Below are 26,318 nucleotides of genomic sequence, written 5' to 3' on the forward strand. Positions count from 1 at the left end.
CTGCTCCCTGAAATAATTTCCTAAAATTTTAATCAGCAATATATAGATCAGATAATAATTATATTTGAAGTCCTCTGTCCGCCATGTTTAATCCTGGGTCGCGTAACGTAGGTCCAATATCCGCCTTGGCATTTCTGAGCTTTTAAATCGGACACAAGAAAGTTGCTTGCAGGGCGTACAAACAAGCACTGCAGAAAAGTGACATATGGTTAGTAATGTAGGAACAAAAATTCAATAAATAGAATGATGGTATAGTTAACCAATCTAGAACAATAATTAAGATATATGGCGAAAAATGAGCATGATAGCTTCTGCAGCGATCCCGTTTCAAAGGGGATGCTCCTCTATTCCATCCATCCATCCATCGGTCTGAACAATTTATAAAATGTCTGACTCTTTCGTTCATTCATGTACTAAGCGGCTATGATCTATTTCAATAAATTCAATGTTTACAGTCCTAAACATTATTTAAACTTTGTGATTAAAGAGCCTGTATATCTCAGCTCAAAGTGCTTAAAAGCACTTGGGGTTCACTATGAGTGAGCAGCTTTTTTTTCTGTACATACAGCTCCTTTATTTTATTATTTTACCTACCAAAACATTTCTTCATAAAAATATCCAACATCATTGCATCTTGGAAATGTTTCCACGATTTAAACTTGAATAGAGAAGATTCATAAACAGTTGGTGAACGGACATTTAAAGGAAACTTTTTGCGTATAACCAGCGTGACACGCACAGAAAAAATACAGACAACTGCAAACTTGCAGTTTTGTTTAAAGAAAACGAAATACACCTAAGAAATCGCAAAGCACTGCCACAAAGTTATTAAACTTTTACTATAAAAAACACTTAACAGCTACGTCAATATCAGTCGCATAAAGCTAAAACTGCTGATGAGGATATGGAACATCATAGCTGAGCATAAAACCTGAATAACCAAAGATAAAAATCAAACCGCTAAGTGCGTGGCGCCAAGAAACCATGACATATAAGCTATCTGCCAATAAAATTTTCTATTCATTTAGGAGGGCTGTTGAGGCCTTACTCACGCAAAAGGCACCAATCTTTCAAATCATTAAATCTCCCATAATTTTGGGGCAAGCCTGTCGGATGCGTTCTCGGCTCCCAGAGTAGAACCACACATTGGTTGTTATATATGATTTCAGGCTTCCAAGCGATATCTACTATGATCAGGCTTTAGTTAAGGGTTTCGGAAATTTAGACCGCCTCGGCTTATTAGTATGCACTGCAATCGCATAGTACAGGATCGGCTTGCATTCAGCCTCCATCAAAACGGACACTATATGTTTTTGCTTGAAAAGAGCTCAGGCTACGAAATACGCCGTGCTGGAGGGCTCGGGCTACTTTCGATCCCTTGGCACTTTTTAACATGAGCTGAGATTGCACAGTACACGGCCATCTCGCAATATACCTCATTTAAAATACGGCAGCCGCGGCACGGGTTTAAACCAGGTTTCTCTACTCTGGATTCGGGCACCTTAGCCACTGAGCTGCTGTGGTGGAATGATTAATGGCGTTACTATTTTAGTTATATTACTTCGTGGTGAACGTATTTTTGTACCTCACGGTGTGACTGAATACTCAGTATTTACTCATGTTCGTTACTTGTGCGGCCTGTTCCGGTGCTGTTCTGGCGATGTAGAGACAACACCTCTTGTTCATTTCTACTTAGCTGTTCCACATAAACGTTTGTTGCTCTCTTGATATTGTTGCTCAAGACTAAAATGGCCGAATTCATAACCAGCTCTCTATGTCCCATAGCTAGGCTATGCCCAGTAGTAGTCGCGGTGGAAAAATGCCAAAGAAAGTCAGGCCCCCCAGATAAGCACTGAAGAAATTTTCAATCGGCCTGTATTGACAAATTACCTTCTTCTAATTAAAAGGATTGCGCTCAGCAAACACGGGGCTACTTCGAGCTAATAAAAATCAAAACCAGAATATTGTTTTGACACCATGGTTCGTTCATATATCTTCAAATTCGATTACATCAAGGCATCTTTTGCGCACCAACTTGTTCATGTACGCTGAACCGCAATCGCGTCCATTCGTTAACGTTTTCTTCAATATATTGACGTCACGAGTTGGAGTTTAACGGCTATGAACTATATATTATTACTGAACAAAATTATATCCGCAACTGCGCTTTTTCCTTTAAGAGGATTGTATAAATTTCTATCCCAGTTTTTCTTCAAAGCTGTCTGAAAGGTCATGAGTGACACATTCAAGCTTGCCGTCATATAATGATGCCACTCTCTGCAATAGGTTTTCTTTTCTATGGCGTATTTTACTGACTTAAGACATCTTTTACTAAATATACGCTGATGCAAGCATGATTGCGCAACACGCTAGTTGAAAAACTTAGTCAGTGAACATAGGCCGTTTTCTCTTTCATTTTTCAGGTACCTCGCTTAATTAATGAAATATTCACGAACACGGGACAGGCTTTGCAATAACAACAACGCACCGTTGGCAAACGTGATTTGCACCCAACTTACGAATGCAAGCATTCGCGTTTCGCTCATCCTGTTCCCGGCTTTCTAATCAGGGACCGCCTTCTAGCGATGCTAGACTGCCACTGGGGCCTGCCAATAAAATGTGCTATTTAGGATGTCGAATTTCATAATGATCCCCAAACCAGGCAAACCGCCTAGCCTGGATAATATTCGACCAATTTCGCTGACCTCTTGTGTGGAGAAGCTTTATGAAAAAGTTATTAGGGCAAGACTGAGTAACTATCTGGAAGACAATGACCTGTTTCCGGGACACGATGTTCAGCTTCATGCCCAAGCTCTCTACACAGGACGTCTTAACGCAGCTAAAAGAGACTGTCATGAACAGAATAATGGCACGAAATACGAGCATCATACTGACCATATATTTGAGTCGCGCTTTTGACAACATTAGCCACGAAGCGATACCCAGGGAACTCTCAGCAACAAAATGCGGAAGAATTACCTTCGAGTATGTCAAGGCAATTCTAACGGGCAGAACAGCCACCATTGGGATGAATAGCATACGGTCAGAAACGAGAAGAAAAGCCAATAGGGGGGCATCACAAGAATCAGTTATATCTCCAATACTGTTTAACATTGCCATGATAGGGATAGCGAGAAGCCTCGGGACATACTACACGTAGAACACGCGCAATGTATGCAGACGATGTAATAGTATACACCCAGAAAGGGTCTGCCGGGAAAAAAGAAGAACATTTACAACTCGCTGCACAAGAACTTGAGGATTTCGCTCGTCAAAGCGGAATACAGTGCTCACCCGAGAAATCACAACACATAAGATTACACTCTACCAGGTACAAGCCAGTGGGCATCGACAATCATGAATGGACACCCGATTACTCAGACGGACAAAATGACAGTACTACGGATGTGGTTACAAGAAGACAAGCGTGATCACACGATAAAATGTCTTACCATTGTGACCAACCAAATTTCTAGAATAATAATCAGGATAACAAACAAAAAGAAGGGGGATCAAGGAACAAGACGCAATACGGATAGTGACAGTCCTCGTCATCCCGCGCCTCACCTACTGTCTCCCATATCCTAAAAAAACCAAGACTGAAAGGAACAAGATAAACATGCTAATCAGGAAGGTAACAAACTGGCCTTGGGATAGCCACCATATGCCTCTAACAGTAAGTTTGATGGTCTGGGCATGCACTGTACCTTCGAAGAACATAGCGAAGCTATGCTCGACTCCCAGATCAGAAGAGTTAAATAGACTAAGACCGGCCGTGCTCTTCTTACCAAACTTGGATACACCCTTAAAGACAACAATAGCGCAGAAACCATAAATATCGCGCCAGACATCAGGGACACTTTCAGGCTCAGACCGCTGCCCAGAAATATAGACCCTGTCAATCATAACAGCAGAGGGAATGCCAGAGTCAAAACCCTTGACAAATGCCTGAACACGAAAGATTTTGTGGTGCACGTTGGCGCAGCGAGGTACCAAGGCAGAGAGACGACCGCGGTCCCTGGCTCACGAGGCAAGGTCATATACGGAACAAGTATACGAACCAAATGCATACGCACAGCGGAAGAGGTGGCAATAGCCCTAGCAATCTCGGAAGCAAACCGAAGACAACTCAGTTAATGGGTAGTCTCGGACTAGCAAGCAAGGATTCATAATATAAGCAAATAAGTTCCTAGCCGGCCGGCAAGAAGGAACAGACCCAAGTAGGCAACACACAATAGTTTGGGTTACCGACGCTGGGGTAGAGGGTAACATTAGAGAATATGCCGTCGTCCGAGGTTTCACTAGCCGGGCGGCGCAGCCATCGGTAGAGCCTCTCACGACCCCAGAAGCATACGGGGAGACATTACCAGCGTGTAGGGAGAGCCCTAGAAAGTACGCACTTCCACATGACACACTAAACCGAGACCAAGCCACTACAATTAGGCGCCTACAAATACGCATACCCAAACAGAGCCCTGTACCACAAGATATGGCCAACACAATACAAAAGCGAATGTGTCTGGTGCGGAGACACTGCTACACTCTACCACACAACATGGGGATGTAGGGCAAGCCCCATAATGCTTAAAATAGATAGCCCTAGTCCTGAGCAGTGGGACTACCTTCTAGCCAACTCGGATGCGCAGCATCAGCTCATGCTGGTGCAGCGAGCTAGAGCCGCTGCTGAGGCCAACGAACTTCTGAATAGAGGACTGCCGACCACTGCTCTTTCCCAACCCGCTACCCCTAATTTTCCCCAATAAAGTTTATCAGTCAATCAATCTACCTGGAATTCCTGAAAACAACTCTTGGTGTCCAAGCAAAGGTCATTTTCTCTCACAATTTGCACTGTTCTCGCAAGACATCGAGGAGATCTCTCCGAAAACATCATTTCAAATGTTATAGCCCTCGCCTTGCCTCTAGGAAAACTTTCTAAGTGAAGTAGCATTCATCCCTAGTAAATGACAAAATTTCACGCATCTGGAGTCATTTACGAGCATTCACAACTCATGCTGAATTTTTTCCTCCCATGCTGTTCTGCTGCCAAACTAGGGACTAGGGACTTATTGAGTTGTTAAGCGTACTTTTCTCATTGTTTCTAGAGCCGAGACGTGCGATCCAGAAATCGCCGGAAGCTTCATCCTGTGCCCTGGCTGCAAGAAGCGCTGTACTTACGATTACCTTTACACCAAGTGCACCTTCAGCAAGGCGAGTGACATTTGTTTTCGCAATGTCAAGTTCCAAAACGTCTAAGTGCTAAATGGATGCTTTCGAAAACTAAGCGCTGACATTGTAGCGTACTAGATACCTGATTGTAAGTTAAGTACTTTTATAAAGACATATTGAAACTCATTCGCAGCACGAATAAAACAACGACAGGTAAAAAACACGCACGACAGGACGAATGCTGCACTTCCAACTAAAGTTTATTATGAAAAAACCAAGCTTAAGTACAGAGCTACTATCACCTTCTGACAGTCAAACATGTGTGTCTGAAAAAGCAACTTTATTATCATGTAGATAGAGGGATGGGGTGCTGACACATTGATCGCCTGCTTTTCTGATGTGAAATGCCTCAATTATTTCTCTTTCTACCTGATCCCTTCCCCGCCCAAGAAACTTAGTTTTCCGAAAAATGGGTTTGCACTTACAGTCTCGGCAGTGAATTGCGAGATTGCTGCCTTTTCCTTCTTTCACCTGATCGTGGTGTTCTTTTGCTCTCTGATTAAAACAGCGTCCAGTTTGACCTATGTACACACGATTACATGTGAGTGGAACGCTGTACACTATCTTAGTAGTGCACCGAGTGAACAAAAGGTGGTGCTTGATCGAACAAAACGGCTTTTCTTTTCTCACCATCATAGGACAAATTTTTGAAAGCTTATGATGGTGAGAAAAGAAAAGCCGATTTGTTCGATCAAGCACCCCCTTTGGTTCACTCGGTGCACTACTAAGATAGTGTACAGCATTCCACTCTCATGTAATCGTGTGTACATAGGTCAAACTGGACGCTGTTTTAATCAGAGAGCAAAAGAACACCACGATCAGGTGAAAGAAGGAAAAGGCAGCAATCTCGCAATTCACTGCCGAGACTGTAAGTGCAAACCCATTTTTCGGAAAACTAAGTTTCTTGGGCGGGGAAGGGATCAGGTAGAAAGAGAAATAATTGAGGCATTTCACATCAGAAAAGCAGGCGATCAATGTGTCAGCACCCCATCCCTCTATCTACATGATAATGAAGTTGCTTTTTTAGACACACATGTTTCACTGTCAGAAGGTGATAGTAGCTCTGTACTTAGGCTTGGTTTTTTCATAATAAACTTTAGTTGGAAGTGCAGCATTCGTCCTGTCGTGCGTGTTTTCTACCTGTCGTTGTTTTATTCGTGCTGCGAATGGGTTTCAATATGGATCATTACCAACTGGCCCAAACATCGGTGTTATTATAAAGACATAATTAGGCTTTTTTCTCCCCCGAGCTGGAAAAAACTTTTAACTTTTGGCAATGAATGGGGTCACTTTCAAACGACCCACTCAAACTAAGTGAAACAACAAGCATTCAGGTATGCGGACACATGGAGATTATTAACACACATGCTATTATTAACGCGACTGGTTAAAGATCCTGTTCACCAAAAAATACATCGGTGTTATGGGAGCTAAGAGCGAAAAATCGCGAGCGCACCTCTGGCAGATAATACCTGGCACGTGGCATGGCCAGGACATGGATTGGTCGTTAGTTTGCGTGACGTCACGAGAACGCATGACACCGCCAAGTTGGCAGCATCTGCCAGCTCGGGTGGCTCCTTTGACACGGAAGGGTGATGATCGTCAACCACAGGAACATTGGATCCCTGGTGTGACGCGCTAACTTCCAAAAATAATGTGCGCACAATCATGTGACTTTGTTAAAGCTGGACTATTCTCTACATTCATTTGTCTTGCTCCTGATCTGATAGCTTGGGACTGCAGGATAATGCGCAGGATAAAATATTAAAGGCAGGAATTAATGGAGTTAACAACTAAGCGAGTAGCAGAGCACATTAATGCTCAAGGAGGTGCGCAACCAAAGTTGCAGACAGGAGCTATTACCGCTTTGTGCCATACCTTTAAAGAGGGTGCTTAGGTGTCCCGCGTGTTTTTATGTGCCGTCCCTTTTCCAGCCCATATATCACACGGCTGTGGCCTTGAGCCAGCAGAAAGTCACATTTGCTTCGGTGCCCAAGATTGTTGAACCGTGGTATGAGTGTTTTATAGCCAATAAAACTATTACAGTGCTCTCGCAGCACTTTACTCAAAATCCTTGAAAGAATGTTTTCCTCTCTCAACCTTCGGTTCAAAAATGCGCGTGCGCCTTATATGCTATCTTTCCTTTTCAGTTTTCTATTCCTTTTTTGCCACCTTTCTCTGTGCATTGGGGCCAACCGAATATGTCTTGTAAACTCGCCTGTTCTAGCTCTCGTACTACACTCTTTTTGTCCAGATGCATGGCCGTGATATTGCGCACAAATGTTTGGCAGGAAGTTAAAAATCGTCCTTAGAGTTCTATAATCACTAAGAAAGTTGTGCAGTTAAAAGAGCACTCCCTAGCCCGGGGCTCCCTCCTTGTAAACTTTCATTTTGTACTAAAATTTACCATGCTTACAAAATAGACGTTCTGCTTAGATGGTTCGTGGTATCAAAGCCCGTTTAATTATATAAGTGAGGGGGGGGGGGGGGATGGGCATTGTTCCCAGAGGCTGATGACCTTCCTTTATAAGGTGGTGCAATAAACATAATGCGAATGCTCAATGTGAAAGCGTGGTGCATTTTTTATCAAGAGTGAAGCAAAAGCAAGGAAAAAACAAAACGCCTAAAGCAAATATTAATATTAGAGAATTGCTTGCCCACCTAAACATCTCTTTTCCTCCTTTACGCCGCAGATCGTGTACATGTTTGATAACCCGGCCACCGTTGGATTTTCAATATTTATGGCTCTGTGGGGTAAGCGTACGGATCTAATTGCTCACTTTTGAATGAGTTATTCGTGAATCGCTAGGGAGCCATTGCAGTGCACCTAGCTGTGCACACAAAAGAGGACGAAAGTTTTCATTGCCCGTAGCGGAAGTAGGCACAAAAGTTATTTCAGGTTAAAGAGTGCCGAATGCGGACTAGTACTCTGCATTGATACACATGAGAAACAAATTGATTATGTTATACTGCAAATATGCGATTATTTTTGCTTGTGCACTTTAGGTGACGCAAGTTTCATTTTGGCTGCTTTCTTTCCTAATATATTTTTGAATAACACAGTTTTAAAGATGGATAATAAGTTCACCCTCAGAATTAATAACTATAAGCGATGAAATGTTTTACTCACTTCGAATTGAAATGCATTTTTGATGAGACCGCCGGGAGCTTTTTTTTTTTTCTTTTTCTTTTTTTTACTGCACTTTGCGCAGCCACCATCTTTATTGAGCTTTGGAAGAGAAGACAATGCGTCTTGGGCTGGGAGTGGAATCTGGCTGACATCGACTCGCTAACGGTGAGAACACTACAGCTGGAGCTTGTACTTATAAGCCATGCATCGCGCAACGGAGACAGTTCCTCAAGCGTTGTGAGCAATTAAATTTAAAATGAAGCAAAACTTTGCGCCTTCTGCCGTGTCCATACACAACTATTTTGTTTGATATGAGAAGCTCGTCGCTGGTTCAGAATGCTGTCAACGTCAGGTGACTGTGAAGTACCATGACGTGACCTTAGCATGGTCCCGCATCACTGCAGCCAATCCCGGTATTGAACTAAAATAATGTTTGTGTATCAGACACACATAGGTAGTTCCAGCGTACGCACCACAGGAATATAGGTTTGGCAGCACGCTAATTACATGCTCAGATTTTTTCACTTCCGAAAGTGCTACACGTAATAAATCAGACCATCCACGCAAATATAGAGATAAACTCAAGTGCCAGGGGCAATCTAATAACTCCTTGATACTTTGATCGAGTAAGAACTTCGACATGAATCGTCTCGTAAAAGAGTATTAACGAACTTGAAACCCAAGCATACATGTTTCCAATGCTACATATGGGCTCGAGAAATCAATCCTCGTATCCTTCTATTTAAAATGTTATATTGTCTATCTACTGATTCGCGTTCCTCCAAAACAATTCATGACTAGAAGGCTGCATATTGAATTCAATGGACGGATGATAAAAATAAAGGGTGGTTACCTCTTCCTGTAGTCACCACAGCTGGTATGGTGTACAGTGGACACCACTAGCATTCAGGGCTTTGAAGCAAGTTCTATATTTTTCCGCGTAACTGCTGAGCAATGCAGATCCTGTTTCTGTAAGCATATTTCTTCGAAGATTTTTCTGAGGTATGTTCTGTAAACAATGACCACAAAATGTTATACCGGCATTTATGTAGTGTTCGCTGTGCTCAACTGTGCTTCGGCATCAACTTGTGAATGTTGTCGAGCGTTAATTAATGCGTAGTTATAATCACTACTCCTGCGTGTATAACAAAAGCAAATATACTACTGAAATATTATTATGTCGCTGTTAATTAACTTCAGTTTCCCTTTAATCCACTCAGCAAAATTCGCTCAACGTGGCATAACAACAGGGGTCTATTATAAAGCTAAACCAAGTTTCTAACACGTAGCTGGCCAGTACCACCAGCCATTTATCAAGAATTTCCGCCTCTGTGGAATGTTATCACAGCCCTGTGCCTAACATTGCATATAAAAATATACGTTTCTGAAATGACTTGCTACAAGGGCATTAGAGAAATATTTAGAAATATTTTCATGAGGCACTGATATGATAGTGAGTCACGGCCATTGTTATGCACTAAAGGTTACATAGCACATAAGAATGTATTCCTTTTATATGCCATTAATAATAAGAAATTTCGCTGTACCAATGTACTTTTGCTTTTCACGATAGGTAGTGTTGGAATCTCTTAAATGTGTTTTTGTACATTAAAAACAACTTGTTAACTTATATACACCTGCCTAACGTGTCCGACCATTGTCGTCGGGCTGCTTTTTTTTTTTTCGTTTTCTTTGCCTCCATTCCCCTACCTTTCGCCTAGTTTCAGCAATACTTTCTTCCTCGTTTTCCACGCATACGGGGACGACAGTCTGCTCAAGTATGTATCTTAAATTACTCAACACAAGTGGACATACTGAGAAGGCATGGGTACCTGGGCATTGGTGGTTGAAAGAGTGCGGGAAGCATATATATTGCAAGCCAGATAATGCAGAAAACCACGAATGAAAACGCCGAGGACATATTTCTCTTACGACGAAACAAGATTAAATTGATTAAGCTCAGAGATTCACAGGGCGCACATATTTGAGGATATATTTCTCAGGTGCAAGAGAATGGTATGTAAATGTTAAAACATGAATAACCTTAGCAGCACGTTAGAGACTGCAAAGCGGAAGGTCAAAGTGTATTGAATATTTATCTGCCCGGTTAAGAATTTATCTCTCGCTAGATTTTGACTAAACTTCGGTACATCAGCTTGGTTCTCGTTTTTACACATATTTCATAATCCTAGTTTTCATGGCCGCCTTGTTTTAAAACACTAAGTAAATAAAAGAGGTAATAACGGGCATGTTCAGACGTTTTGAGTTCTCACGCGCGTGTCACCACATCTGTGAATCCTGCTATAAATTTGTATACTTCCTTCCCGAGACTTTCCGTCTCACGTCACACCCCCTTCCCCCACGTGCTAGGAGCAAACAGAGAGCTGCATGTACAGGCGTGACGTTGGCTGTTTTTTTTTTTTTTCCTCATAAAACTAGCGACAACACGCAATAAAAGTGTGTTACCTCGCTTTTCTCCCGTGTTATTTCACACTGATGCTCCCTCCTCTCCAGCAAAGAAATTGATGAATTCTGCCGACTTGGTTCCCGAAACTGCTAAACTAAGCTTTCAAAAAGTGATTTTCGCATGCCGCGCACTAAGTACTGCTATCAAAACTGCTTTTTGGGTGTACCAGTGCTAATAACACTAAAGCTAAATAATCGCCCCAGTCTACCTTGATAAGGTGGGCGACGTTAACAGTGAGCGATGCGCGAAATTGAGGCAGGCAGCGTTTTCTTGCATCCGGATATAGCACAAAAAAGCGTAATAATTAATAACTGATAAGATATAAATTGCATTGTGCTGAGAAACGGGCATAGTTCAGTACTACTATTGAAAGTATGTACATAAGTTACCAACTAGATTACGTAGCTTTGTAAAATAGAACACATATACTAAGGAAGACAAAGTAAATGATTTCTCAAACGACTTACACGAAGTAGGATCAGGCAAAAAGGGCAATCCACCGCATTATGGGTACGGTTTAGAAGCACATCCTCTCTAATAATGTTTGCGATTTTTACATGCGCATAGCCGGCAAAAGTGTGTTCATAGCTGTATTCAACTACTGAGCCAGGCCAGTGAGCTTACGAGACTGAGGCTTAATGACAGAATGGACCTATTCCTCTCTTTTTAGACAACCGCGATAAACAATAGCTTGAAACTAAAGGTCCATAGCCCTAAATATTTTGTGTGTAGGTACGTTCCTGTTATACGTGTTGCAATACGGTCGAGAAGCGTGACAAAATATACAAGAAGAGCATCACGCTTCATACTCTCCTTATTTCTTCATGAATTGACATACATAGCTCTAAAGCCCAACGTAGCACAATAGCTTCATATATCACTTCAAATTTGACAGAACGCCCAGCTCTTCCTGCAAATTAAACATCTTAATATGGTCCACACCTGCCACTAATTTGTTTTTTCGCTTCCACGCATAATCAGTTTTGTCTCCTTTGAAATTACACAGGATGTGGTGAACCCAGAGTACGAAGCCAAAGCTACTGTCTATAAGCTGAACCCAGTAACTATGGTAAGACTGCAACAACAACATTCGAACAAATAATCGTTTTTTTTTTTTTTTTTCCTAGGGGACGGGGCGGGGGGGCTTAGGGAGAGAGAAGCAGAAATGGGAGCCCGGGAAAAGCATATCGGCTATATTTCAATATCTGCTACTTTTTCAATGCCAAACTTATGTTTTTCATTTATACTTCCTTGAGCACTAAATTATTGCGCCAGACGGTTTTCTAACAGTTTGTGGCATGTAAAGTTTAGTAGTTAGAGCAAGTAAATTTTACCGAATTATTATTTCATTTTATTCTTTATTCAATAATTACTCCGCGCTGCCCGAAGGCGTTAAATAGAGAGTCACTGTTTGGCAAAAGGATGTCTTCGTTGGCAGAGCACCTTTTAAATTCTGGAGTGTTGAATTTCGGTGTTGCATTTATACATATTCTTCTGGATTCATTTACCCCCAAGTGCATATTTTGTGAAAGCAAAAGTATTTTACCTCTCCTGCGAGCCCTGTTCGTGCAAATGTGCAGACCCAGCCCTTGGATTCCTTTTCCAGAGGTACGAGCCTTATGTGCCTTTGTGGGAGAAGATTATTAGAATATCCGGGGCCAACTCCGTCGTTTTATTCATGGTAAGTGGCGGGGAGAACACTCCATTGATTCCGTTATCATTCGCCAGTAAGAATATCAAGCAAAATAAAAACAAGAATATTTTGTAATTTATGGAGTGAAGGAAAGTGCAATGCTAGAGTGAAACGCTCACTCCAAATTCATTTCGAACTTGTCTTTGGCATATTGCCAGAGAAAATATTTACGTGTAGCTGATAGCAGCAATCTTAAGCATTTAGCTGGCCTTCCACCTCGCAACTTTTTCGACGTACGAAAAGTCATAGAAGAGAAACCTTTTTCACTCTCCCCATTCACCGGTGCCTCATGCCAATATCGAAATGTTATTCTTGGGACACATTCGTGATTTTGTGGTATGTAACTTAAGAGAAGTAGCACACATTCCCTTCAAAAAAGGCCCTTAAGCCAATGGCGTCGATCAATTTTCATCACGCTGTGATTTCATCTAGCCGCTGTAAACCATCTCTGTTCTGCCACATTCAGCGTTGTCACGCGCTAGCAAGTCTACAAGAAGGATCCACTACGTTCCGAATATCACTAGATGCCGTAGGCTGCAGAGGGATCCTTCCAGAGGGTCCTTCCTTATCGGGTCACGGGTTGTGCCCGACTATAATGTTCGTACTTTATCGGATTAACCAGGAAATTATTCTCTATAGCAAAACCATTCCCTATGCATATTGTTCAGAAATGGGAGAGACAGGAGAAAAGATAAATTCGTTTGGCACTCGGGCGCTTCTCAATAAGGTTTATGAAGAGCCTGGTCCCAGCGGCCTAATAACCAACCATCTTAAACACAGCCGCTGAGTGCATCTAAACTGCAGATGCCGTCGCGTTTAAGATAAACATGTGTTATTTAGCTAGTCAGGAGCAAAGTTTTCTACCTGCTCTGAACAGATGCTGCTCTTGGATGAGTGTATATAGTTCTTTGAATCGACTCCCATCCGCCTTTTGTAGCCGGATATCTCATTTTCTGCAATATAACGTGCATTCTTTTAGGCATTTCTTCAAGAAATTTACTTCCTTATGCATGGCTTCACTCTCTTCAGGGAGTGCAGTTTGTCTTTAATCAATGTGTAGTGCTTTTGATGCACTGGTTAGTGTAAATTCTAGCTTGTAAATCCACTAGTTATGCCTGACATGACTGAAAATATGAAATGTGCTCCATGAAACAAAGAAAGTATATGAATGAGAGCCAATTTAGTTGTACTTCGACAGCAATCAGTTTATTCAATTTTTTTTTTCAATAAACATACCCGTGGCTCGGAGTGGCCATGCCGTGTAAAGTGCTACTTTCTTTGTCCCGTTGCCTTTGCACTAACTATGCTGAAGTCGAAGAGGAAGTTGCGTGGCGGAAACATGGCCGGTCCAAACCTACCAATGTTAGCCGATGCCGAACGCTAACTGTAAATTTAGTTGTCTCCAGTTTCCTATGCAACAGAAAAGTCGAAAAGTCTTCGTGACGGCCGGCATGAACTTGTAGCGGCGGCTGCTGCAGAGCAATCTAATTCCGAGCTTAAGTAAGGCTGCCTAATGACGGTTTCTCAAAGGGTGCCGTTAAGTTTACTTTGACTGGATAGACTGGATAGGATGGGGTCTGGACAGCCAGCACTTTTTGCCTTGAGTCCACAGCAGCGTCACAATCTGCATCACCCATAGAGGCAAAGCAGCAGTTGAGCCAATGTACAGGGATCATGGAGAGCGCCTGCAGTAATGATGTTGATGAGTATGATATGGATGTTATAAGTGGCACACCACAAAACTAACCATCAATTCGTAATGCGTGTTATTCCCTTTGAAATACCGGCAGGTCAATCGCACATTTAACGCGTGCTTAGTCGTCCCCATTCCCATAGAGCGTTCGGCCAAGGCCAAACTTTGCATGCCGTGATGACATTCTTTTCTCGCAGCTGTGCTTGGTGATATGCACGGTGTTCGGCATAATTGCCTACCGCATAATCCTGGTCGCACTGTTGTCACGGGATCAGAACTGGCGCGCCCTGGCACACATTACCACGGCGGTCACTGCCTCGATGCTCAACCTCGTCATCATCTTGCTCATGAACAGGGTACTATTTCTCAACTCTTCCTCCGTTCTGTTAACACTGTTGTTCATAATACCGCTCTTACTCCTCGCAGGTGTACAGCAGAATAGCTACGCGGTTGACTGACATCGGTATGTAATCTCTGTTTGAAATCCCTCACTTGCTCACTTTATTATTGTGTTACATACTGCCACGCAGCGTGGACGGCAGGCTAGAAAAGAAAGACAAACACGAACGCCTGGATAGGATCACAAACCTGTGTATTGAGCGAGCCCGTGCCAGCAGAAGAAGCAAAGGACCGTTGATGTGGTATTCTGCAGTAGCACACAGGGACGTCGTTACAATTTAAACCACCGTTTTTATAGTCCACGCTTTATTTCAAGTCCGGCTTAGCACTTTATAGACAACGCAGATGTATCGTTACGAGCATGCTGGATGTCTTGGATTTCACTGCTTGCTATCGAACGTTCCAATGGTGTCAACCTTTTCAGCATTCCAACTTTTGCGAACGATCCTAATACGTTCCAGAAAACACATGCAAATACCATCTACGGCACCACAAGCTGAATGCAGGAGATACATGTTACGGCTGCTTTGAATGAACATCCCCTCTTAAAAGGTCAACCACACATCGTGGCAGCATGTTCTCGCTCATCTCTTATTTGCGCAACAGGAACCGGAGTGCCTCTCCAGCTTTCCTGAACACCTAATGATACAGTCACCGTGAAACCTTCGACCATTATTCGTCATTCTAAGATTCGGAATACTCATCTATGCTTTTTCCCAATGGCAACCTCTTCCATTCTTGTCCCAGAAGTTCTTCTAATTTCATAATCAATTAAGGTTGGGGATCCTAGAGGCCTTTTAAATGAAACCAATCATAGATGTCGCAATGAATAGAAAATTGCAAGTTTGATCCTTCTCATTTACAACAATAATGAAGTCTAGGACTAAAGGTGGACATGCTTGCCTGACGAGGATCTCAACCTCAAGCATGTGCACTAATTTGTGTCATGTAGGCTTCATTGCCGGGTACGAAAATCTCGGTGAAAGAGCGCGCTTCCTTTCCATTGACATGCGGCCGCCGCCGCTAGATTCAGGCCTGCATCGCAGTGCACAATAGGAAGACATCACAACCGCAAGTTCCACATGGAATCATTTGTAATTAATATATCCATAATGCAAATGATAACGTTCAACTTCCCAAAAGTAGCTTTTGGCTTTAAATAAATATATTATCTGAAGCTACTTAAACAGCTTTTTCCGTTCATACCTTTAAGTCTGCCTTTCCGCTCTTTTTCGGCTGCAGAGAGTGAAACATGACCATAAATTCTGTAAAACATTGGTATCTTTTCTGCACCCTCACGCTTTTTTTTTTTCCAGAGCGTCCAAGGACGCAGCGAGAATACGAGGACAGCTTCACGTTCAAGATGTTCCTATTCACGTTCCTGAATACCTATTCTTCTCTGATATATATCGCGTTCTTTAAAGGAAGGTAGGTGTGCAAAATTTAGCAACATTTTGCCCTGGCCTATATATATGGTTCTACATAGTCTACAAACATCTTAGAATAGCAGGGGACCCACCCAGGGGACCGCCACGGTCTGCAAATGCGACCTTTAAGTCATGCCTACCGTCTTAAACTACATGATGATGAATCGAGGCAAGAGCAGAGGTATTGCCACCTCTTCCTCTAGAACAAACCTTGATGCATTTCGTAGCGTTATTTATAGTTTTTATAGTTTCATCAACAATTAACGCAGAATGAAAAATACTTCCCCGTAACAATACTATTGTACACTTTCATTTCACATAACTGAGCACACAGAAACAGGGTAGTTCTCCCATTACTTTAGTCGTTTTTGTGTTCTTGTAATGGAAGCACAAGGTCGCCTTGCAACTATGAAAACAAAGCTGCGTCAGAATGCAAGTTCCAGCTGTCATTTTCAAAACGCTTTTTTTATATAGGTTCTCCGGACACCCAGGCAAGGAGGGAACACTGTTTGGATACAGTTTAGACAAGGTATGTGCATCAGAAAGCGATGCGCTCTATTCCCTTACTTTCAAGAAGTTCGTGCTGTACACTCGAGGCAATGTAACCTGAAAGTGGTTAGGACATTTCGTTTGGAACTGTTGGCTGGTTCAGCCATATGAATGATTCTTTCCCACACTTCGATCAAAGGTTTCCTTTATTCCCCTAGTCATCAAGCATCCCCTCTAAAACGCACGGCAACAAATATGTTCTAAAAACACTAAATGCAGAGTTATCGTTTCAGCCCTTCTGCGACGCTTATCTCTGCCATGCCTGCTTCCAGTCGGTTTCTCTCATACTTCCGGGCAATCAAGCCATCTCAAGTGATATTTCCTTTCCTCTTCCATTTTAAGAGCAAGGCGCCGAGTACGCCAACTGTTACTTGTAAGTGGCACTGCGCACAACGAGACAACGACGAGAAGGCAACACAACTAGCGGATAATTTTTTCGACCCAGTTTGTTTTTAACAAAAGCTCGTGTTCTTCTAAGCACTCATTGAAGCACGGCCCGTCTGACCAATGTATACCCTCCCATAGGTGAGGGGAACTTCATACGCAACAGCAGTAAGGTACATGACGAACGAAGGGGCATGGCATTTCACGGTGTCCGCCATACTCTTTCCTTCGGACATGATTCGGAGGCAACTTCACCGGGCCAACTTCACTGGGGCAGGAAAAGCAGCCTGCACACTGTAACTGTTCACATTCTTAAGACTGTAGGAAACCCTATGGATATAGGGTAGAACTGCTGGCTTCATTTCCCTTTGTTGGCTACCGTCTCGGCCCGTCCTAGCCTAAAGTTTGTGCAGAACCTTCATTGCCACAGTTTTAATTATCGACACAGGGAACCCGGTTTTCGTCATTCTAATAAACTATTTATTGCGGCTGTCATTCACCAGGCATTCGCAAGACTTAGAGAAGGCACCCTGCAATCAATACGTTTCGATGACCCGTTTCACAATTTTGGGTTATGCCTACCCGAACGTCAACAGGTATTTTTGCGCAAGAGACGAATACACCCAGGACACATGATATGGTTTTAAAGATAGTTTAATAGCTAAGAACGGTACTTTTCTCTCGCCTTTGTCTTGGTGCGCAGTACCCTTATATGCATCAAGCTTGACCGACTTCCCCAGCAAAGCACTCTCTTAAGCTGCATTATATATGTACTCCATATCACCACCTCTGCAAGAATGATTGCCAGTCTTAGAGGATGCGAGAAGCCATATGACGAGGTGTTGCGCCCGGTTTCACAATAGCGGAAGGAAAAGTGAACGAGGTGAATGTCATACGGAGACAGAATGTTGCTCATACCACTCAAAGGCATGAAAACGGTAGTCAACGGGACCTCTATAATGGTGCAAAACAGCGAAAACTGGTCAAGCCACCGAAAAAAAAAAATGAAGGCATCATTGCGCCTACCAGGAACTGAAGATGTAATGAAAAGAAAATTTTGATCACGAAAATCCATGCGACACTGCTGATATCAGAAATGCGTAACGGAAATGTTCAGGTACACGCGCGAAAGGTCGCACAAAAAGTTGCTAATTTTACAAATTCAAATATATATCAATTTTCTAATGGAAGCAAGGACACAAAACGACTCTGAGCAAATAGCTGACCTAGTTATTTCGTGCCCCATTTGCCCATAAATTTGAATGATAAATCAGTAATAAGCAATTCAATGCAATGTCACAAAAGATGTTAGCGCAGAGTATAAGGAAGTTAGCAAACGCAAAGCACGCAGAGAAAAAAAAAGGGACAAGAGTAGACACAGACAAGTGACATTGGGCTCACCAAGCGTTCAAAATGGCTCACTATGAATTATCAACTAGCGCAGGCACGCACTTCAGTGAGGAAGTTATATTTAGCGAACGAGAGTTCAAATGGAATTTTAATTTTTCAGCCCTAGGACACGCATGGCTTTAATATTCTGCAAAAAAATATCACAACGGCCCGATCCTCATTAGGCCTGTTTACTTGGAATTCTTGGTACAGTCAACGGCCAAAGTAAAATCGAGATACCGTATAGGTAAAAGCGTTCAAATGATAAAACTATTTGTTTATTATGAATGGTGCGTCTTTTTAGCCATCTCCAGCTCATGTCAATTAAGGACTCATGCTTCACCGTCAATCCTATCATCAAGACTATCAATCCCTTCTTCGACAAAACAACGCAACAATTGAAGCCCTATAGCTCTGCGATCTCATTTCAGTTGTATATTAACGTGTGGCATGGCCTTAATAATATTTTAACGGGCGTTGTTTTATTATGATAGTGCGCAAGTATGGTATACCTGAATCCCAAGGCGTTTCATCAGCATTGTGCTTGTGATGACCTGTTTGACTGCTCCATTTTTTTATTTGAGCAGATAATAACGTCTCCAGTTTTATATTCCGCCCTAGAAGAAATTCAAGACACTACCTCTCGTATCGCAGCCGATAATCAGCAAGGCATGAATTAAATTGCGTTGCTGTGTGGTCAGTGGTCATATGGAATGAACACAGTTCAAAAAAGCGGCTAGAAAAATCAGCAAACATGCACGACCGCGCATGTGTGCTTACCCCTTTTTTGTAACAGGGCTCACTGAGGGTTCGGACTAGTGGGTACGCGTTATGGTTCATAACAGAGCTAAAACACAAGGGACAGACACAGGCGCTTTTTAATTAAAATTCAAAAACAATGAAAAACAAAGCAATTTTATACTTTTTTTCGTCCTGTCTATTATTTATTTTGCAGTGCCTCCTTTCAGTAAGCAAGACAGACGCATGAGAGCACAGCAATTTCTTAGAATTTCGCTTTCAAACCTTTGTCATCATACAGGGCTCTCCTCAGAATGCCGAATGCGTTTCTCTGCTTTCCTCGCATGAACAAAATATTGATAGCTTCATACTCGCTAAGGATTCACGAGATAAGTTTAAACAAAGCGCCATCGCCATGCCTGTTCGTGTGTCACTACCAGGGCCCTTATCCAGATTTTTCTTATTTTCAGTGTGAAGGCGGCTGCCTGTACGAAGTGTGCGTCCAACTGGCCATTGTCATGGTGGGCAAGCAGGTCATCAACAACATTCAAGAAATCGGGCAACCGTGAGATCCTTTCCTGCACCGTTCTTCGTGCTGCTTTTGATTTTTTTGTTTAATACATTGGGGGGGGGGGGGGGGGCTTTAATAGCTCAACAATGCTAAAATAGGCGTGTCTGTCTATTGCCTTGTCGAGCGATATATACTTTCACCTTCAAAGAGTGCCACACACCAGTTACCTCCCCACTGCACCTTCTTAGCTAGAGGGCTGCCATTTCACCCAACTATGCCATCGGGAAGCGCCTCCTGCCACCAATCCAACTACATGCCGACAGCACAATTAGAGGCCCACATAGGAACGGAACAAAAGGCGGCCACGAAACAAATTTAAAGGCTGAGCGGAAAGCCAGCTTCAAAGATAGAAGCCCCACTCACCTTCCACCGCCCAACTTCAAACTCCGAAGATTATGACCCGGATGCGACGCGTCGGCTTCGAGTAAAAAGGCCCAGTAGAGTAGTACCATTTAAATGCTAACCAAGGATATATCCAACTGGGGCCGCAGAAGTGCCTCGTGCTTGACTCTGGCGATCGGGTAAAACAGTGCACAAAAAAACCCGCTTGGCAATAGAAACTACCAAGAATAAAAACATAGCGCTGCTGTCGAAAGCAATGGGAACAAAAGAGCATTCATAGCGCTCGAAATTTGCCCCACAGTATCAACCAAAACGTTTCTGACGTCTAAGTACGAAAAACTGAACTTTGGCACCAGTGAATTGTTCTTGTTGCTAGCGGCAGCCCTACGATTCTAATCATTTGTTCGTACTCTCAGGCTGTCATTTGGAGTTCATAGCTTCTGTACCAACTAGACCTTCGACACTATTTTTCAGTGCGCCCATCTGTTAATTTAATAAAGCTGCTAATAGAATAACGACATCACCATGGTGAATTTTTCATTGGAGTCCTTTTCGCCAATATATGTTGATGCAAACAATCAAATGACTGCATATGTTGTTATTTGCGTTTCTGAGGGGAAGTGCTTCTCTGCCAATCGGGATGTTCTTTTTTTAAACAATACAGTTAAAACCTATTATGAGCTTACCTAGCTGGAAAAAGAGGCATATATTTCACTTACATTCATGGGCAAGTAGCTAAGCGTATTCAGGCGCGAACGGTCCTTGTGGCATTCATAAAACCCGACCTTATCAATCACAAATAATGCTTTGGGGGTTGGCTTAAGAGCCAGTGCTTGCTCCATTTGTAGTAAGAGCTTTTTAGTTAATCTGCATACAAACGTGCGCACAGCATGACTCAGGTTTTCTGCAGTCTAAGCAATAGAGTGTTAATCTGGAGCCACAAGCCCCTTGCAACCGCTTGTGGGGAGTATGTGAAGCCAGTATGGACTTGAACCTTGCTCTGTTTCGGCTTTCCGCTGATACCCTTTCTTTTCTTACAACCCCCGCAGATTGGTGATGAACTGGTGGCGTTCCTGGCGACGAGACCACATGACACGAGACAGCGGAGACCGAAGGGGGTGCGTGCCTCGCTGGGAAACAGACTACGTCCTGGCTGAGTGGCACACGCTGTCCCTCTTTGACGAATACCTCGAGATGGGTGAGCACGCTTCGGTCTATTCGTCTAGCATTGTCTTCTTCTCACACACTGGTACACACCCTAAACGGATTGGAGAGGCAAACTAAAAATTCTTTCAACTTCAGGCCTGCTTTAATATAGCGGCCGCTACACTCATATATGTCAAAAGCTAGTATCTCGACAGGAAGTAACCGTCTACCATTGCCTTACTGCGCCTTGAAGAAGCCAGTCACTTAGTCGTCTGCAAGTTACTATAGACGACAAAAGGTGGCCTTTTTAAGCTTGTTCGGATCTCTCTATATGGTTTGAGCAAGCCGTGTTTCGGTATCTTCCTGTGTTTTGTACCTGGAAAAAAGTAACCCGTGACCTTAATTGTGGACAAAATCAATTCAGAATCAAAAACAGAATTTATTCAACGCGATGACTGAATATAGAGATTTTCGAAATACAAAATTCGATGATATACATAAGACGGCACGCTTCACGCACTCACCAGGCGAAGCAGAAGCCTCATCGCTGGCCGTGCTATCCGTCTTGTGCACTTAAGGCATGTTTCTAATGTATCAACTGCACACCATTCCGCTCTGCACACCTTTTTGTTTGCCTAATTGCAAGACCAGCTTCGCCGCTGCTCTCAGAAGCCGCTACATTTCAATCTCACTGTATTTGTCATAAACTAAGTTCCGTCATTGAAGGCGAAAAGTCGCAATACCAGCTTTCTTATTGGGAGGTTGACGTTTTTAACATATCAGTCGTTCATATAAAGGCTATGCATCCACCAACAACATTAAACGAAACAGAAAAAAATAAATTTCATCTTCACATATATTAAGTTTTCAATAAGGCTTTAGGTGTGGTTTGGTTTCTGATGTTTTATGACTCCGAGCGACACAGGCTATGAGAGACGCAGTAGTTGAGAACTACGAAAAGTACGACCGCCTCTGGTTCTTTGACGTGCACTGACAATGCACTGCATAGGGGCGCTTAGCTTTTCGCCTCCATCTAAAAGCGGCCGCCGCGGCCAAGATTCGATCTCGCACCCTTGGGCACGACATTGACCACCCCAACTATTGTACCACCGCAGCGGGACTAATGCGAGTTTATCTATATCGTATTCAGTTGTATAATACTGATGTGCTGCCTCTACAAAAGCATGATACAGCTTTCAGTGTTTTTCTGCGAGATATTGATATGACTGCCGATACGTTCGATACTTTGATTTCAATTCCTTTTTACGTATGATTCATATAGGTTGCACTGTATTCCTCACCATTTTAAAAACTTGTTTAGATTCCAAAGGAAGGTTGAATAATCCTGATTGTTCTTCCGTTCATTCTTTGGACATGTGCATCTGTGTACTTTGATGATGTACTGACGTAGTCCTTTTTCAGTTAGTTTAGTCCCGTGCGTAATTTCTAATATAACTGTTTTCTAGTCATCTTATGGACAAACTTATCCTTGAATTTTTTTTAATAAGTTGTTCTGAATCTCGTGATCATGTTATTTTTATATCATCATGGCTGATTTTAGCTTCCGCGTCCTCAGAGGTTTTCTTTTTTTTTTTTTTTTTACAATTGTACTCCTAGGAACGGGAAAGTAATTCAGGTTAACTTTTAGCTCTTTTCCAAAACTCATTTTCTTCAGCAAAAATAAAATCCAGTACCGCTTTGCGTTCCCGCGCACTTGGCTTGACAATTTAAACTCTAGTTCTCAAAACTTTCGAGGATCATATGCTTTCGTTTCTTACTCCAAGTTTAACGTCTTCCAATTACCCTTGCATACTTTTGGCCGCCTTTTCAAGTGTGCGCTTAGTTTTTGTCTAAGTGTTGAAATATCAACATTCCATTCTTTCTACCCGCCCGCAGCGATCCAGTTTGGATTCGTCACCCTCTTCGTGGCGGCGTTTCCACTAGCGCCGCTCTTCGCACTTCTCAACAATATTGTGGAGATACGCCTGGATGCCTACAAGTATACGTCGCAGATGCGCAGGCCCCTCGCTGAGCGGGTGCCCAACATTGGTGAGCGGTGTCACACAACGGAGTCAACTGTCTGCTGCACTCTGCATATAATGCATGCGTGACCCAAGTACTGCACGTTGTCACTGACACCATAATCATTCAAGCCACAAACCACTTATCCTGGGATAATTCTCATCGGACATTCCATCCTACTATGTTGAGTCACATTCTGCCTGGCCTGACACAGTACTGCCATATGTTATGACAGCAGTTATGCTCGTCTCCTGCTGTTGTCACTATTAAGGCTGCTGAATAAGAACGTGGGGCAATACTGAACATCCTTATAATACGTGTTTTGGTTAACCACCAAATAAACACTGAGTAAACTGCCGACATGCCTGGTTCTGGAACTGCATAAAGTAAACATTTTCTCTCTCTCAATTATCTCATTGTTGCCTTGTCACGTGTGCAGGTGCTTGGCAGGTGATTCTCAAAGGCGTCTCCGTTTTCGCTGTGATCTGCAATGTAAGTTCTTGGTTTGATACTTCTGCGCAAAAAGCCAGGCCCATTCTTTTTTTTTTCTCGGGGGGGGGGGGGGGGGGGGGGGGGGGGGGGGGGGGGGGGCGGGGAGGGGTTATAATTAAAATGCGCATGTGAAAACCTCTCAAAACGCAGTTGGTACTGAAATACAAACTAAGAATGCCTCACTATGCGGGAAAGCTGCACGTCATCAATTTGTGGTCCGTTGTGTAGTGCACTGTCAATAATGGCTGTATTAATGTGTCATTTACATGAAAAGGTACAGGACCAGGAAGGACGCTCTAAACGCTTCTATACGCTGGTAATGTTGTATTGTTTTGTTTTTTTAACTTACCGAAGCAGAACAGAAGACCTGACACACGAAAAACAGATATCGTATCATTGTTGGCCTGCGATGCATCTGAGCTGAAGAAACATTAGTCACTTGTTTTTTTTTTGTTTTTTTTTTGTATGGCTGTTGACAATTAAACTTTATATTTTGCTTTTCGAAGGCAAATACGGCCTCTCACACTCATTTAAATCGTTGTTTTCTTAGGCTCAGCTGCGGCTCTCTTCGGCCAACGCCGGGCAACAAAAACATATGTTACGTTGTGCTGCTGTATATACCATGCAGACAGCTGTGCTCAACACGAATAACTTGCGGATGGTCTCAGGTGGTCTTAGAGCCTAAGAAAAAAAAAATAAACGTTGAAAATATTTTCTTCCACTTTAAGAAAACACATTACATATTTTCTTATTTTTGGAATATTTGGGTCTTGGCAACTATACATTTGAATATTATTAAAAGACAGATTTGGACAAGGTGGTACATATTATTTAAGATTTGCCATGGTGTCTTTTCTCGTCCCGGTTGTTGCGCTGGTTTTTCCGCCTTAGGTATAACCTACGTTTCTTTATGAACGAACTGTCGCGTAGCTGCTATAAGAGCCGTCGAGGAAGCGAATGCTTTATATGCCTTTTACTCCGGCACTTGAAGCATCACCAAAGAGACTAGTCCTCGGAAGTATTTTACTTTACTGCTGCTGTCTACATAGGACGCAGAAGGATGTAGGATACAGAAATCATACGCCTTGTCTTGGCCAAACTAGGGATGACTTTTCACTTGTAGCCTCAGCATGACGAATTTCACCAACGGACATTATATCATGTCACGCTGTACTTGAAAAGTAGATCTGCGTATGGTGCTGTATTGTGTTTCAAGTCACGCACTTATATACGGGCATTAAATTCTTAGGTGCATGGTGTGCCATCAAAAACGACATAAAACTTGTGCAAAAATTACACCATTTGTACTTTTAAATAACCGCACCCTGCCTGAATAGCGAAGCTAAACCCCTTCTTCCTTATTACAAAACGATCAAAGCGCGAAAGGGCAGGAGTGGTGGGCTAGCGAGCGAACGCGAAACCAACACTCCATCCGGTAGTCGGAATGATTGACCAGTGAGGTTGGAGACTCGACATGAAGTAAACGGAAGTGCCTTCTGCACAATGGAAGAGATAGCTAGTTAAGTTAAAGCGTGCCGCATGCCAGTTTTGTCCTGAACACTTTTATTCTCTGCACGTCTAATATCTCGAATCGGAATCACAGTTACCCTATGTGCTCACCTCCTGTAGTCAGAATAATTGACCAAACAGATGAGTGATTGACTTGAAGTAAACGCAGGTGCATTTAGTTAGCACGTTAGTGAGAAGGTAGCAATTTTGAAGAGCACTGCAAGCGAACGTTGGTTCGATTTATTTTGGCAATGTGTTGGCTGCATGTCAACATGCCGAAATAGAATCGCTGTTGACCTGTATGAGAACTGCTCTTTTTGAGATAATTAGCCTGCTCAGATTCTTTCGATCCTCGAAATTATCTCCACTGCTGATTGCAATCAATTATGTTACGTTATGTAAAAGCCCATTATAACAGTGAATAGAGGGCACCATTATTTATTGCTGCCTGAGCATACTCCATCTTCAAGGTCTGCATGGACATCTGAAAGCGATGTCTTTCCAGATTTCTCTACATGTTTTCCTTGGCATTGCAGCAGTATGTTAGACTGTATTATTTTCCATCCGTCTTTATTACTTTCTCACTTGTTCTGCCTCGACATTTAGTTATTTTGTTTTATTTATTTTCGAGATTCACAGCACCCCTAAAAAAAGCTCAAGCAGCAGGGACATGTTCTCAGCAAGCAATCTGTACAGCTGAATACATTGCATGCACTAGTTGCAGCTCCTGCATGTTCAGTCATTACGCAATTATGAAACAGTTTTTCCCTGAATCATATCCCCACGTGGCTAAGTGTTTAGGGCTCTCAAGCGCTGAGATCCCTTGAACGTTGGCTCGGTCCGGGTCATATCAGCCTCTTTTCGATGTTAGCAAAACGCAAAGCACACATGTGCAATGCTGCACAGTACATAGGCGCCAGTGCACATCGAAGAACTCCAGGTGGTCGACATTTCCAGAGCCTTTCCTTATGATATCCCTCATAGCCTGAGTCGTTCTGGGAAGTGAAATCATGAAACCCAAAGCCCAAATTTCATGCATGCATTTAGTTATTCATTGACTAGAGGATCCATTCACTGCTTCATTTTCTGAGCCCTATAATTGGTCATTGGATACGTAATTGGCTCACTTCTTTTCTGCGCT

At 42.8% G+C, this 26,318-nt stretch overlaps 1 protein-coding gene across 1 annotated transcript in view; it reads left to right on the forward strand.

The window, feature by feature from the left end:
• The window catches only part of LOC146175045 (anoctamin-4-like), a 104,530-nt gene that overhangs the window by 65,151 nt on the left and 13,061 nt on the right, over positions 1-26,318 (forward strand). Inside the window, exons 11-23 of the mRNA XM_084584402.1 lie at positions 5,103-5,208; positions 7,920-7,980; positions 8,439-8,521; positions 11,830-11,892; positions 12,430-12,504; positions 14,407-14,565; positions 14,636-14,672; positions 15,925-16,036; positions 16,510-16,564; positions 19,566-19,660; positions 21,058-21,206; positions 23,051-23,203; positions 23,616-23,668. Coding sequence (XP_084440528.1) covers positions 5,103-5,208; positions 7,920-7,980; positions 8,439-8,521; positions 11,830-11,892; positions 12,430-12,504; positions 14,407-14,565; positions 14,636-14,672; positions 15,925-16,036; positions 16,510-16,564; positions 19,566-19,660; positions 21,058-21,206; positions 23,051-23,203; positions 23,616-23,668 — 1,201 coding nt within the window. The remainder of the gene's footprint in view (positions 1-5,102; positions 5,209-7,919; positions 7,981-8,438; positions 8,522-11,829; positions 11,893-12,429; positions 12,505-14,406; positions 14,566-14,635; positions 14,673-15,924; positions 16,037-16,509; positions 16,565-19,565; positions 19,661-21,057; positions 21,207-23,050; positions 23,204-23,615; positions 23,669-26,318) is intronic.

The sequence above is a fragment of the Amblyomma maculatum genome, chromosome 11, assembly GCF_055883805.1.
Source record: "Amblyomma maculatum isolate TAMU_Amacu chromosome 11, ASM5588380v1, whole genome shotgun sequence".
NCBI lineage: Eukaryota > Metazoa > Arthropoda > Arachnida > Ixodida > Ixodidae > Amblyomma > Amblyomma maculatum.